Here is a 16421-nt window from a genome sequence, read left to right as displayed (position 1 = left end):
GAGACTAGCCTGAGGCCTTTAATGCTTTTTGAAGTTAAGTTATTGTAAATGTAGATTCTCATTAACCACTGTTGGATGTTAGTCAGCTTTCGCTTTTACGTAACCTCTCATCTGGTTGCTGGAGTGGGCCAAGAGGTGGATCAGGCATCCCTTAGGACACACAGAGGTCCCTCCCCCATCCTCTCACACACACACACACACACACACACACACACACTTAGGCGCACATACATGAGCATCTATATGTTCCCGCTGCATTCACTTGGCACGGTGTAAAACAAGGAGCAGTTTCCCAGTTCTGTCGTCTGCTGTGCTCTGCTTCTTCCTCTCTCTTTCTCTCGGCACGCTTCCCACTCCCCATCCAAAGCATTCCAGATATCATTAATTTTTTAAATGTCAAATGTAATTTCATTGCACTTTGTTTACTCCGACAAAATCTGCAGGCAGACATTGTCGTATCTCTGTGAAAGCAAAGCAAAGTTTCCTATTTTAGAGGTTCTTGCATATTTTATCTCCTGAGTTCATCCCCACTATGGAAGGAGGCTGACGAGTCTAAGAATACCTTCACTTTGGTGTGTCTGTTCCATGCAGTTCACGTCTCAGAGGCGAGCCATGGAACGAAGCGAATCAAAGAAAAAAGAAAAGAAAGAAATGCATCGACTTTTTTTTTCTTCCCTTGCTTGTTCAAAACACAGGAGTACTGACATACACTCTTTCATCAGTTAGCAAAGATACCTGCTTCAGATATGTAGTTTCACATATGGGTGGCTTTAAACTCTGCATTAAGTAATGTAGTGATTTGCTGGAAGTGCATGTGTGTCGTATTCAGGCTTTGTATCCTCTGAGGCTGTAGCTCAGAGACATTTTGCTCAGTGACACAGAACAAGCAGATCATGTTTATGAAACTAAGGTGAAATATCAGGATAACGCCTTTGGCCAACTAGGCTCTAATAAAAGGATGTTAATAGGATGTATTTTTTTTCTACACCCTAGAGCCTAGCGTTGTGCTACAGTCAGCACAAACACCTAAGAAAATATTAATTTTCAAAAAAGAAAAAACATTAATTGAAAATTAAGAAAACAAATTAGGAAGCTGGAAACAGATTATGATTAGCATTTTTAATTAATGATAAGGCTACATAGTTGTGTGAGTAACCATTTGAGCTTTAGCCTAAAGTACAATAGAAATAAGTAGCAAATAGCAAACTGTTCAGTCAGTATTAAGATGAAGCAGTTCTTATGAAGACTGACCTCGTACGATCATCAGATTGCCCACCCCCAAGTTTAGTTAGTATTTCAAAAAGATGGAGGGTTCACAGTGAGCGATCAGCATCTAATATAAGCCTAATTATAAAAATGAAAATATAAATTAAGAACATACACTAACATTTAATGAGTCATGTGATAAATTAAATTAGGGATGCACTGTAAATTGTTCACCCAATAAAAAGGGGTGAACAGCCCCACCAGAGCTGCTGCCTTCTGCCCTGTTGGTATTTTTATTTTGTATTTGTTTGGCATTAGCCTTGCGTTGGGAGCAGCTGGCTATGCCCGGCATCTCACTCTACCCCCTTTTCTCAGATGATTTACACTCCCCTTACAACCAGGCCAGATCGTGGCCAGAATGAAAAATCAGCGAGGGGGACTGAGACAGCTTCAGAGATGGAGAGAGCGAGTTACAAAACTGAGCCCAGACACAGGAAACTATTACCATAGTAATGAGTAGGACATCTATGAGAACAGTAGGTCACAAAGCACCTCTGACAATGGTCAGTGACTCACCTGCATGCTAAAGAGATATCATAGTAATCACAGGTGAGCGTGGTGAATGAGCGTACACATTGGCGTCACACAGCTCTGTGAGGCCGAGGTACTAAAGAGACCACAGTGCAGGGACAATGACCGACAGGGGATTTAAATCCAGATTTGGCTTTAATGTCTTTAATGTCATATGAGACATTTCCACAGCACCAGCCGCAAGTAGAGACGAGGGAAGAAGAGCTCGTTGCCTCGAGTGTGTGACACAAAAAGTGATGACAAATTATCCGCAATGCCCCAGGGTTCAACAGTGATGCTTTGTGACAAGGCAACAGACACGTGTCAAACCGCATCACTGGAAGTGTTAACAGGGCTCTAACTTACAAACACACACACAAAACATACCTAGGAATGCCACGTTTGCACACTGAGGCTCCAGAAAATGGTATTAAACTTACAATTGTGCTGTGGGGGGCTGAGGATGTTAATGGAGACAAAGTTTGTTCAGAAAAGACAGGCTCATGTGTGTCTAATGTCAAACAACATTTAAAAAACTATAGCAGCTTACACAATACTGTCAACATACTAGTGTGGAAGTTTAGTATGAAGCCATGAGAAAAGAGAAAGAGAGATGGCAGATGAAAGCCAGTCATAACTGATTTACATTGTGATGGAAAAACTGAGAGGCAGAAAATGAAGAAGAGGTCTGAAGCAGGTTATGGTTTCACATAGCACACTCTGGGTCCAGGTGTCTCCAGCTGACTCCACCCACCTGCTGCAGCGTAGAAATAGAAAATGCAGACAGCTAAGCAGTGTCTTATCTGAGTAACTGTGTTTCTGGCCTGCATCTTAGCATAGATAAGTCACAGAAACCCAGAAAAGCAGCACTGTGCATATGCATATGCACATATAACCAGAAACTCCTAAGTCCTCTTACAGATGTTCCTAACTGTACTTAGACATATGTTAGACATAGGATGCTAGGCCAAAAAAAGAGCGTTACCTTTATACTGGAGGAGAAGCTACAGGTAACTAGACTCAGTTCAATTAAAAAAAAGAGAAGAAAAAAAAGCTCAGAACCAACTTTTTTTTTTGCCTGTCCCGTTTGGCTCTTTTGCCATCAGAATTATTGTCTAAAGGCGAAGAAAGATGCCCAACGGATTTACTTTACCAAATGGACCATCCCAGCCTTGCCGTAATGGTCTATTTGATTCACCTTTTATTGTTTATTTTATTTTCACTTGCTAAATACGGGACAGATTTGACTGGGGAAAGGAAAGGGGAGAAAGAAAGAGGGAAAGAAAAACAGCTGAGAAGAGGGACGGGGATAAAGGGCAAAAAACAAAAACCAACAAAATAAGCAGACAAAAAAATACATAAATCAATCACCTGGATCACCTGTTGAGAAAGAAAAAAGAGAAAACAAGCGGAAAAAAGAGCAACATAATAAACAACATCACGATGATCTATGTGAATATAACAGTAATATAACAGCTGGCTGCTCCGCCGGCAGCCAGCTGTGCCAGAGTGACCGAGCCCCAGGCCGAGAGGCCGAGGGCACCCCACCCCCGAAGTGGCCCGAGCGAGCCCCAGGCTCCAGGCCCCGACAAGCAGCCACCAAGGAGTGAGCCAGTGGGTACCTGGACGCCCATCCCCAGACACAAAGAACCACCAACGCACTGATGTCTGAGGGAGTCTGCCACTGGCAGGGGAAGTGGGGGGGGAGATAGGCCTCCATACCTTGGAGGGCCTGAAATGTCCCAACATTTTTACAAGCTTTTGAATTTAGTGAAGACTCTATGATATCGTTCTCATTCAGTGCCAAAGCAGGTCAAACTTTGGAGAGTATAAGTTATTTTCAGTTCGCCCACTCAGCTGATTAACTCCCCTTTGTTTTTAACTGAGTCACTGGCTGCTACGTGTCAAGCTAGCACATTAGTCTCTAGATGTCTCCAGTTTACTGGTATACCAGAGCGTTTTCTTAAAGATAAACCAACCACTCTTTGTACTTCACTCTACTTGTGTTTGTTTATCCCCTTGAACATGACGCAGGTTTTTCTCTCTCTGTGCGTCTGCTTGCATTAGTGGATGTACCAGTGACAGTGAATCTTTTTCCATTAAAACAGCACTAACACCTTATTCGCACGCACAGCTTGAGAGTGTTGCTCACACATCTTGCACTCTCTGTGCTCTATTTTCATGACAGCTCCTGGCAGAGCCCAGAAAGATCACACCATAACAAGTTAACATTTAACGATTTAATGAAGATGGAAGTCGTGCAGTGGACTGGACAAATGTGGGTGTGGGTTCAGCGGTGTTAAAGATTCAGAGAAAGAAAATTAAGGGAAGGATTGTTCACATTCAACTTCTGGATGAGCTCAGACACTGTATCAGTCAGATTTTACAGTCATATACACTGTTAAGCACTGTAAGCTTCTTGGTGGGTACCAAAAGCATCAGGTTGACTTCCTACTTCCAAATGGAAATTGAATCAAATACCCTGTACTGTGTACTTTTGACCCACTAATAATTAGAGAAAATCTGAAATAAATTCAAAATTGTGCACCCAGTTCTTGTATTTCAAAGCATTAAAGATGTATGCAGTACAATCAAGCTACCTGGGAAAAAGAAATAAATAGAAGCCCCAGCACGACATTTATGCCCAACTTGTACACTCTGACCTCAGCTGCACCTTTGAGCATTCACAGTGCCTTCTCAGACGTCCATATAGCCAATTTCATAGGCACTAATGGACCTCTGTATCAACAAAGATTTAGGCTTTTTGAACTGAGTGCTAATAACAAGCTCCCTCTCTTCTTAAGTTCAGAGGATGTGGCATCCATCTTTTCAAAAAAAGTATTTCAAATTTCACTTCATCTGATCACAGAACAGTTTTACACTTCGCCTCAGTTTTGGCCCAGGAAAGACAGCAGTGTGTCTGGATCTGTTTCTTCTCCCGAGATGAAATGAGCTCATATTTTTTCACAAAAGACTAAAAATGTAGTGCATTTGTTGTCCGTGTTAACTGTAAATAAAATATGGGTGTATAAGTACTCTTTCCACACTGACGACAATGACACAAAACAAGAAAAATGCTATAGCTACAGTATATTATTGCTAATAATAAAATGTAATTACTATTAGTAATGATGATCTGAGTAATTTTAGTGTATATGGTACTCTTGTGTTTAATTTCACACATAAAGACAAGCATGCTGTGTTATCTAGTGTGAAGAAGACTGCAAAGTTAATTATGATCCAATGCTGATGAATTCTTCTGTTCTATTCACATCTTGTCGTGTCAGTAAGAAATATTTCGGTCTCGTCCTCTTAACGCGGTGCATTGAGCCCGCCCTGTTTTTTCTTAATAAAGCTTGGTACTGTATCATATTATTGCACTATTATATCTCCGCAGCATGATGAATTATCTTAGCGTAATGCAAGTGACAGCACTGCTGATGGGCTTCACATTCTATTTGCATTCACATTAGCTTCTTCTCCTGTACCCTTTGTACTCAAGGCTCATTTATATGAGAATACTGTATGTACTGTAATTACTAGGATGATTCCCTCCTGTACATTTCACTCCTGTTACAGTTTCATCATGTGTCCTCTTTGTTTTCCTTTACCTGCCCTATAGAGATCTGTCTGCTCACCAAGGGCAGACGAACGGCGAGTGTGCGTGCAGACACCTATTGTCGACTCTTCTCCCTCTCTGTTGACCATTTCAATGAGGTGCTAGAAGAGTACCCAATGATGCGACGCGCTTTTGAAACGGTCGCCATTGACCGATTGGACCGCATTGGTAAGACCTACGAGCTTCATTTCTCTCTGATTGTTTGGATCTCTTGCCTGTCATAGTGCCTTGTTGTCTTGTCTTTATCAGTATTTGTTTGCCTTCTTTCCTCATAAAAGCATTGTGTCTGCCATCTTGTGCTGCATGACCTGTATGCTCTCTATTGATTTCTTTTTTTCTCGTGTCTCTTTCTTTACCTTAAAAAAAATATTACATATTAAAGAAAATTTTGATGTTACCAGCATTAATCCTTCTAAAGAAACAAAGTAGCGTTTTGTGGTTGGATTAACTGGAAGGCAGTGCATGTCGCTGTCCGGGAGGGAGTCAGGTCGCCCCCTCGTTGGTTTGGTGTTGACCCCCCCACTGGATGTCAGCGAGTGGATCGAAGCTAACCTCACATGCATGTGTGTCTGGCCCTCTTTCCACTCATCTGCACTCCTGGGTATGAGCAGCACCCCACCCCATGTTAGAGTTCTCAAAATCCCCATAAAAAGAAACAAAGAGCTGGGTCAGGTAACAAGAGAGCCCCCACATTCACCGGGTCCAGTCGAGGACCTTGTGTAGCTTGATTCAGTCATCACATTATTTTTACTGTCTAGTAGAGAAATGTTTCAAGAGAAATTCAATCATGACAGATGATAGTTCAATACGTGATCACAATTTAGACACAGAGTCTTGTTAAAAAAAAGGGGCACATGTATGTAACGCAAACAGGGCAGTAATTGGTTGCACTGATCCTAATGTCGCACATTCTCCAACTTCGTTAAGTTCTTACGTCTGCTCTAACATTTTCTATAAGATTCCATTATGAATGACTTGAAAGTAATAACTCAGCATGCTTCATGTATAAGTTAGGCACACTGTTACATTACTTTCCACTTGTGTCACAGTGGAGCAGGAAAGATATTTAACGAATTATACTGCAGATTATTTTACTATACTTTTGATACGATGTGGTATCTATGTAGTCTGATCCAACCGCTGGGCTGGGTAATCTCATTAGTTACTCTAAGAATATCTGAATTAATGTAGTGATCTTGTTATCCAATGTCTATCTAGATAGAAGAATTTGAATTTTACTGCACTGTAAAGTCTCTAAAGCCTAGCAGGAATGTTCCTACTCCTTATATAATGCTCTGGGATTATCAAGCTAGAAATGACATGATATCTCGACAGTAATATCTTATATTTTAGACTATAATTTAGAGCTTTTCCAGCATGTGCTAGGTTTGCCCACAGATTTAATCAGGGCACCATACACCATTTTTCAGCGCAGCCATTTTGACGTTACACAGTAGGTAAACACAGTTTCTCATCACTATAATTAAGGCTTGCACATAAATACCACAGAACCCTAATTAATGTCACTAGAAACACCTGTATTTGAATACTATGGTGTGTCTAAATGACTGCTCTGAAAAGAAGGTGGTTTGTTAAGTTAATTAATCAGGTGCAGCCTATTTGTCAAAAAAAAAAAAAACCTGGGTGATGTTCCCCATATGAAGACTGTTAAATGTTTTACCTTTTTGAAGCAACACTGCTTCCATGCTTTTATTGTAGCACATATGCAAAAAAAAAAAAAAAGCCAAATCCTCTCACTCTGTATCTCTACTGGCTCTACTAATAAAGCCACCTTCTTGTCTTGTCCATTTTTTTTATGTCTGTAGATCGATTGCTAAAAGAGGCCGTAATGTTGTTAATGATTTGTTTAACGTGGAAACAGTTTCACCTAAAAACAGGGAAAAAAGTAACTAAATAAAAATTCTTGAATTTGCAACTTCACAGTTTTCCTGTGTTGTCTCATGTTAGTTTTGCAGTAACTACATTTCTGTCAGATATTGCTGTTTTTTCCTTGTCATGTCTTTCTATCTGTGGTTTAGTTTTGCCTGAGACAGGCACATTAATAATTGCAAATTGCTTTGTAACCCAAATGTTGACTCAAAATTGGAATCCCATAGTGTTGAAATCAATCAAACTCCAACAAGTGATGTATCTCATCGTCATGGCACGTGCTCCTCAGAATTATGTTCATATTCAACTATAAGCTGGTGGGTGGGCAGAGGGGGTAATGTTGACTGATGACTGGATTATTCTAAAATTCCTGACAAAACACACAACACACGTGTGTCAAAAAGAAGATCGACTATCGTTTTGAAGGTTTGAGTTTAGCATTTTGGTTTTTTCCATTTTTAGTTAGTTAAACTTAGAGATCACAAGCAAGACGTAGATGTGACTGTGAACTTGAAGGCACTGCACCCCCATACTAGGGATGTCACAGTACCAGAAATTTAGTAGCTGGTACCAATACCAATAGAATTACATGATTCTAGGTATTCAGTTTGATTAAGAAAAAGAGAAATTACCCAGTGTACTTAAACACAAGCTGCTTTATGAAAAAAAATTAATACGACAAGAATGTTAGCTCTGTAAATAAAAGCAACAGTGGAGAACAGAACAGAGACTGAAATGTTAGGATGGTTGCTGAGTAGCCTTTGAGGTATGATATTAGTTAGGGGGTTGTGTGTTATCTTGAGCTCTTTAGGTAATGTTATGTTTATGGATTTTACATCGGCAGTGCCAGCTGTGACAGACAAGGGGCTGATGTATAATTTCAGGACAACAACCAAAATGCTCTGGAAGTAAATAAGAACCGAACCCTCACTCAACTTGATTTCTGGATCTGGTCTTTTAGATGGTTCGCTAAATTTTAAGTATTTGCTCCTGTAAAATGCAAATAAAAACTGTGTGCAGTAATAATTTTCTTAAATTATATGTTTTTGCAGTTCAAACTGTTTTCTATTTACCTTTGTGAGCAAAATATGGGTTTACGAGATTTGCAAATTCTTGGATTCTGTTCTTATTTACATTTTAACCAGTTCCCCAACTTTTTTGGAGCAGGGTTTATATGTCCACGTCCAACTTTTACTGCTGTTGGGGCAGAGGGCTTAATAAACATTTTCAGAATTTTGGTATCCATTCTGGTGACATCCTTAGCCCACACAGGTAGCAAGTTTGTATATCTCAAGTTAACCGCATGCGAAAACACACTTGGCTTTATACTGTATTTCTATCCAGTCAGCCCTCAACAGAAAGACTTTACATTACCCTGCTCCCTGCAATAAAGCACTAATAACCAATTGTGATTCAGTTGTATATGAGCATAATTTGCAGGAGACAAAGTTGTGTTATTTTGACTACCATATTTTTTCAAAAGTCTTACAGTCTTCTTTGATAAAATGTGTTAATTTTGCATCGCTGAGGCTTTCACGACATACTGAGTGCCCTTTGACCTCAATAAGGCCTAATTTACATTTGCCCTTTTTATAATAACTACCAATAACTAAATGTTGGAAACTCAAAGTTAACCACTCTGACTGACACCTCTCAGAGTGATATAGATTCGATCCATCCTTTCAGACTAGCCATGAAGGGGGTTTTGTCTCATACGAGGGAAGACACTTTGTCATGATCTGTGCTGGTTGTATCGTTTCTATATCTGAACTGCATTTGGTTACATGCCTGTCTTGCTCTAAAAAGGAAAGAAAAAGAAGTAACCATGCTTTGAAACCAATAACGTGTTGTACATTTGACATTATCTTTTATCTATCTAAAAATTATTTGACCAGGAGTCCGTCTTGAGACGAGCTCATCTCGTTTTCAAGAGTGTCCTGGCCGACGAGTAGGCAACAGGTAAACACTTTATTCCAATTCCAGTATTCGAACAGGAGCAAACTGACCTATTAAAGCTTGCTAAATGGATCCAGTCTCAAATTCATCCTCCAAGAAATTTTACTCAAAGTCACATTGACTGTTTAACTCCAGCATCAGTGACACATAACTCAATTCACCCACACTAAAGCTGAAAACCTTTTGATGAAACACATCATGTCAATGTCAGTAAATAAGACAATCAAGGAAACAAAAGATATCATATTCAGCGTTACATGTCATCTTTGATTTGCAACAGATTTTAATCAACTGGATTATTAACTCAGATCAGACATTTTTAATAAATCTTTGAATGCTTCGTTCAAAGTGTATTCACAAATGAAATCATGTCTACCGATTAGTAAAACCTTTACTAATGCAATCTTTGTTACATGCCGAGATCCCATTTCATTATTTATTCATATATCATCGACAGAAAAGCTTTGTTTCTGATTGTCTGGCTTGAAGTATGTGGGTTTTTAATAATTTTCAAAACTGACACTGATCATAAGAAAGTCAGTGTTATCTTTTGGCTTAAACTTTAAAATGGAACATGTTACTTTCTAAAATCAGAGACGTTTCTTTTTCACAGAGGGCAGCTGCGAAATAGTCCACAATGGTCCTGTTGTAAATGCATTAAGCCACTTTACAGTCTTCTTTGACCAAGATTCAGGCCTGTAAATATAAGTACGTAATATGTAATATAACATAGTAATGCAATCCATTTGTGTATAACCTTAAAGTTATGCATGACATTTTTAAATACATCCGGGTGGTAGCTAGCAACAACAACCAAAATTTACAATGAGCCTTGCACTTGTAACGAAAAATAAGGAATACTAATCTAGCAACTGCAGTTTCTGTCTGTATGTTGGTATTGGATTTGTTGGTCCACATTTTCTGCAGGAATTCTGCATTCCCCTGGCTCTGGCTTGGCAAATGATTAAAATAACTCGAGAAAGATTTATACCCTAGCGTAAAAAATTAGCTTAACTAGTGACAAAGCTAACAACAGCTGCCACTTCTTGCCACCACTTGGGCTCTGCCCACAAAACATGTCATCAACTTTTGTAAACACTTGAAATGTCTATCCGGTCTTTAAGTGATGACGTGTGAACCCTGTTTCCGGGTCCAGACTACTCTGCGTTTATTAAGGTTGTTGTGTTTTTAACATGTTTTGATGCTTTGTATCTTGTTCTCTTTAATCTGAACAAGCCCCTAAAAAAGGCAGTGATCACTGCCGGCCTCTTTTGGTTTTTATTACCACTGTTCATTTTAAAGCTCACTTTTTAAAACCTGCCCATGCAGCAGTAAATTAATGACTAACCTTGTATTGTGGGTCGATTAGTTGTTCTCCTGACAGAAGTTTGGTCCGTTTACAGCATCCTGCCATGCAGTTGCATTCGTCCCTAACCATTGGGAACCCTCACGTTAGCTTTCATCGAGTGGAAAAAGTTAGTGTCCATTCTCCAGCTTCATTGTGCTAATATGTTTATATTATGCTAACCACAGCTGTGTAGCTAGCCATCACATAGCACATCATTATATACCAGCTAGCCCAACTTCAGTAACCCCACACACATCAGTAATATTTAGTTTCATGTCTTCATTTATTTCGGAAGTGATAGCAGAGCTGTACATTTAAATTTTTTCAGAAATCCCTCAGTCAAAACATAGTATATTATGTTTACGTAGAAACTAGCGATCTAACTTTCCGCTAACTTCTACCTCCATTAAATGTCATAAATTCTATTTTCATGGATGTCTGGATGTTAAACTTAATTGTTACACCTGGTAGAGCAGAACGCTGATCATTTTATCAAAGATGAAAGAATTTAGACAGTTTTTAACTCTCAGTGATGCCACGGTGTTCCTTTGACTTTGGGACCTGAAGCGGAGTTTGGACCTGGAAACGGCTAATGACGTCAGGCTAAAAGACCGGGTATAAGACAATAAATTTTATACTAGTTTTCAGTCGCTGTAAAAGGCCAAATCCCGCTAACATAAAATTCATAGAATGTTAGCTGTAGACCCTTTCTTGCTGACCACCAAAGTCTGCTAGAATATATAGTTTGTAGTATGCACATTTTATTATTTAACATTTTATGGGCAAAATTTGGTTTCTTATAGATATAACAAAACAAATTATAATTAGTAAAGAAACAAAAAAGTGAACTAGTACAGCAAAATCTGTATTTTTTCTTATTTCAATTGTGACATATAATAAACTCCATATTTCCAAAACTAAAATAAAGGCTTTTCTGGCATATGTAAGTCATTTTTGTAACTGTTAGCTGAAGCTAACTGTTTAGCTGTTCATTGAGGACTATCTCATGTGTGCCCTCTAGGTTTCAGTGTAATGGCATTACAGGAAGTACATCAAGTGAATGAGTTCCCTGTAGATTGACTCAACACAGTAATGTTTTCACACACAGATATCTATCTGTAAAAACATGAATGCATCTGGAGTTATCTTTCAAAGATATGCATTTTTTTTAATACAGTCTTCATTGTTTATTATATATGATGTCTGTAAACATTATATTGTGTTCTGTGTTTTGTTTTTTTTAGTTGATGTTTGTTGGCTATCAAGCTGTTTTATGTTGAGTGTATTGAATGTAAATAATGGGAATTTGGGACATATCTGTTATTTTTACTATTATTTATTTTAATTTTGTCAAAGCTGAGTGGTTTTTACTTTTACTTTTTATTTTTTTTAAAGCATATTTTTTCCACAGCCTTTCTATTCAAGTTTATAAATGGGCTACTGTCCTAGTAGGAATATGCCCAAAGTGCCTTGCTGAAACAGAAAGGGAGAAATGGATTCCTACCAAGTTGTATTCATTAGCCCGGAAAGTATTAGTGGAAAATATACACAATATGTCAGGTTTTGCGCGGGCTTATAAAATATGTCTGCCTCTCAATCCTCTCAATGTATTTGTTTTTTGGGGTAAGTTTAATTCTGTGATCAAAGCGAGACAGTAATTCTGTATATGTGCAACATGAAGTAAATAAAGTTATTTAGGTACAAATAAAGAGTGTAAATAATATATAAGCTGAACGAACTATTGATGCAATGTAGATTCAGCCTGATCTGGGCAGCTGAACCAAGTTAGCTCACAACAAATGTTTATTGTTAAAATTTTCATCATTCTGCATACCTACAAATTGTATTATTCAATAGGATCAACTGTAAAGCAAATATATGAATGTATGGCAATTTCACGTGCTGTAGCCATGATGCACCATAGAAAATAACAGCTCCCCACGTAATGAACGGTAATCATTTGTTTCTAACAAAATAACCTAAATGTTGCTGCATATGTGTAGCTCAAAATGCTATATTGGCATTTTTCGAAACTGTCTGTAGGACAGATATAATTAAATGAAAGTAAATGCTTTTAGCTTGTATAGTATCAATATGCAGTAAACATACTGTACAGTAAACTAAGTTTGCCTGACTAACTCTATTTAGCTGTGCACAAAACACTGATAATGAGATACTTTTCTTTTCAGAGGTATACAGAAGAATCCCTGTTTCCCTGAAACCCAGTTATTGCCCCTGTCTCTAACTTGTTGGTGTGTTCAGATGTTTCTGTCAGAGCAACAAGCACACCAAACAATGAACATGTGTTGTCCTTCCAATCTACAGAGTTTAATCCTGTCACCTTTAAATATGCAATGAAAACAGACGTGTAAGTTAACGATAGTCTTATAATTAGTGTGTGGTGCTTGTTTTAGCTACCCGACCCTGTAGAGATTGTTGCAGTCGAGGAGAAAAACATCAAACTGAGGGCTTTATCCTGAGAAAAATGCATTAAAATATTACAGCAATCTATTTTCAGCTGCTACAGCAGCAAAAGTCCTGTCTTATAGTTGAATGCATGACTTACCAGCAGCCTTGAGAGGTGAAAGCCATCAAGCATATGCTGCCAAATGGTGAACTCAGTGGAAAAATCTTCTGCCAGTCAAGGACAGGGCTGAATGATTGATTGACTGTGGCTAAAGCCCTGAGCACACTAAAAGTCCACTTTGTCTTCTTTACCGGCAATGCGTTGCTGCTTGTCAATACACGGTCAGTAGTAATGACAGGAAACACTTCCTATGAAGAGGTTTGGACACTATCACTCAAAGTAAATATGTTTATTAGGTCTTTAGATTTGGCAATTCCTTCTAAGACAGGCTCGTTTGAAGATGTCTTTATATGCCCATTTACAACAGTTTCTTTTTTTTACTCAAACTCCCAAAGCCACAAAAGTGGCTGGTGTTTAAAAAGCCATCTGTCAAGCCTTTTATTATTACGGTTCAAGACCTGTGACATGCTAGGAAAGACTTTCCTGCCCTTTATAGTGCATATGACTGGAGTACTTTTTAAAAGCAGTTTGTTTACAGTATTAAAGGAATACTGTGTTATTTAAATATGCAGGCAAACTGCTTTGCACTAGTCAATATAAAATATAACTTGACTTTTTTTCCACACTATAGATGTTACGCAGAATGCCCTTGTGATGTGTTATGGCTTTGATGTCAATGTGACCATGTAGCTAGACCGTGGCTTTAAATTAAGCCTTAGACCCTTTTCTTCTAAAATTTCTAAAATCAGTCATGTCATGTGTGGGTACAACTCATCAGTATTCTTCTGTGTTTCACTGTCCACTTCACAGTCTGTGCTATCAAGTCACACTTTCAGTAATCTTTGTCTCCTTACGTGTCCTTCACCCCTTCAAACTGTATATTTCCCACAGTCATTTCCATTTAATGTCTTTCAAAGGTTTATTCACTGTAACAGCCTTTAGTGAATGTGTAAAGATGCAGTTTGTGTGGTTAAAAGTAGCCCATTTATGAATGAATGTGGAATGAATACAGTGAAATGCCTCTGTTAAAGAATTGGCCTTGATCAAAAGAAGAAGCTAAAGTGTGATTAAAACCCACAAGCTGCGTCTTTACTGACCTGTATCCTGTTTATTCCTGTGGTGCAGTATAGTTTATCCAAAGTTTTCTGTGGCTGTGTGTATTCACGTCTCCTGACTGCGCCCCAACAGGGAAGAAGAACTCGTTGCTGCTGCAGAAGTTCCAGAAGGATCTGAACGCCGGGGTTTTCAACACACAGGAGAACGAGCTGCTGAAGCAGATTATCCGTCAGGACAGGGAGATGGTAATGATGGTGGACCGCAAGCAGTCGGTAACCGGGATGAACTCAACACCAATGTCAGGAAATTCCATTATTAACTCACCAGCCCAGCCGCCCTTCTCCACTGCTTTTGGCACCACTCAGCTGCAGCAGTCCTCTGTACCCCTGACCTACAGCGCTTCAGCTATTGCTAATGCCTCCGCTGCCCGCATGATGCCAGCCGCTGCCGTTGCTGCTGCTGCAGCACAGGGGCTTTACCAAACTCAAAGTGGCACCCTAAATTTGTCACAGACCCCACTACAGCAGCAAGGCACAATCATGTCTCCCTGCTCCTTCACAGCTGCCATGTGTAGCCCGCCTGTGCAGACCCCTTTGGCTAACCGGAGCTTCCAGTATGGCTCCCCCACAGCCTCCCAGCTGTCCCTTATCCAGCAACCCATTCCCCAGCCATCTCTGTCTACGCAACAGCTTGCTCAGCAGCCTGCTGCGCCAACTGCAGCCACATCCTCTGCAGCGCAGCAACAACAACAGCAGCAGCAGGCGTCACCTCAGCAGCAGCAGGTCCCTTCACCTCAGCGGGGGGACATCCACAAGAGCACACAGGCTCTACAATCAGGCAGCTTGAGTCGAGACGTCCGACACTTATCAGCCTCCCAACCATCACTACCACATGACACATCTCTGGGGCCCAGAGTGCATCCCACCTCAGGAGAGTCCCTGGCCTCCATCGTGCCACCCACAGCAGCGGTGATCCAGGGAATGAATCTACAGAGTGGCATCCGCACCACTGTGCCCCAGCGGGTCAATTTATTCCGCCAGATGTCGTCAGGAGCCTTGCCTCCCGTGCGCTCAGCTGCAGCAGCGGCAGCTGCAGCAGCAGTGGCAGCAGCGTCCTCATCCTCAACCCAGCACAGGGATTCTCCCGGATCTAGAAGAGATTCAGTGCTCAGCAGTACAGAAACTGAGCAAGACAAAATGCGTTTTGCATCAAATTTATGATCCCATTTTACCCTCCCTCTCTTTTTTTAAACAGAAATATGTTTCAAATCATTTTTAATGGAGCTAGAACAAAAGAGGTCAAAATGAGGAACTTCGGCATTGTTTTCTTTCTCTCCAATTTTCTTCTAAAGTAACCTCATAGAAATGCTGTATATATAACCCATGTATTATATTTTAGACAATTTTGTCTCCCTAAACTTAAGAATGTATATTATACAGATACACGTCCTTTCTTTGATCATATCTATATATACATATATATATATGTATATATAGATATGAAAGCGTGTGTGCACGTGTGTGCACGGGGATGTGTGTGTTTGTGTGCATGGGACCATGTCAAAAAAAACACCAACAACATTGGCAATGGCAATTTAAATCTGTAGTATAAACATGAGTCTTCCTTTCTGAGAAATGTAAAGAATTATATATCTATATCTATATATAGATATAGATATAGATATGTATATATATATATATATATATATATATATATATATAGATAGATAGATATAGATATATAAATTAAGTTTTTTTATTTTTTCATTGAATTTCTTTTGTTTTTGCACTTGATTTTTTTTTTTTTTTTTTTTTTAATGACTTTTTCATTTTCTACTAAAAGAAGAGCAAACTTATCTTCTCCTATTAAACAGCTTCAGCACCACTGTGGAAGAATAAATGCAAATAATGCCGACCAATAATCTTAACAAGCACACAATCGGTCTCAAACCATTTTCCTGGAAACTCATCTAAGAACAAAATAACGATACTGTAACTATCCTATTGCTGTCTGCGATGAAAAATACAGTCTGATGAACCACTACATCCCCACAGAGGCGCACACACACACAAACCATGGCAGTGTTATGGGTCCAAAGGGAATAGATATTAGAAATGCTGCTTTCTTTGTTTATTTTGGAGGAAAATGAAGTGTGTGCACAGATATGGATGGATGTTATTGTTTTCTATTTCTGATTTCTGATGGCTGAGATGTTACTTAATGTTGCTTAAAACTTCTGTGTATATTTA

The 16421-nt window shown here is 39.3% G+C and overlaps 1 protein-coding gene across 1 annotated transcript in view; it reads left to right on the top strand.

Moving 5' to 3' along the window:
- hcn1 (hyperpolarization activated cyclic nucleotide-gated potassium channel 1) overlaps positions 1-15810 on the top strand; it is a 67030-nt gene extending 51220 nt beyond the window's left edge. Inside the window, exons 7-8 of the mRNA XM_006789067.3 lie at positions 5399-5563; positions 14305-15810. Coding sequence (XP_006789130.1) covers positions 5399-5563; positions 14305-15392 — 1253 coding nt within the window. The 3' untranslated portion in view covers positions 15393-15810. The remainder of the gene's footprint in view (positions 1-5398; positions 5564-14304) is intronic.
- Positions 15811-16421: the final 611 nt, after the last annotated feature.

Source organism: Neolamprologus brichardi, chromosome 7, assembly GCF_056152115.1.
Source record: "Neolamprologus brichardi isolate AB-2024 chromosome 7, ASM5615211v1, whole genome shotgun sequence".
Lineage (NCBI taxonomy): Eukaryota > Metazoa > Chordata > Actinopteri > Cichliformes > Cichlidae > Neolamprologus > Neolamprologus brichardi.
Note: the sequence above shows the minus strand (reverse complement) of the source record. Positions and strands in the feature narration are given on the sequence as shown.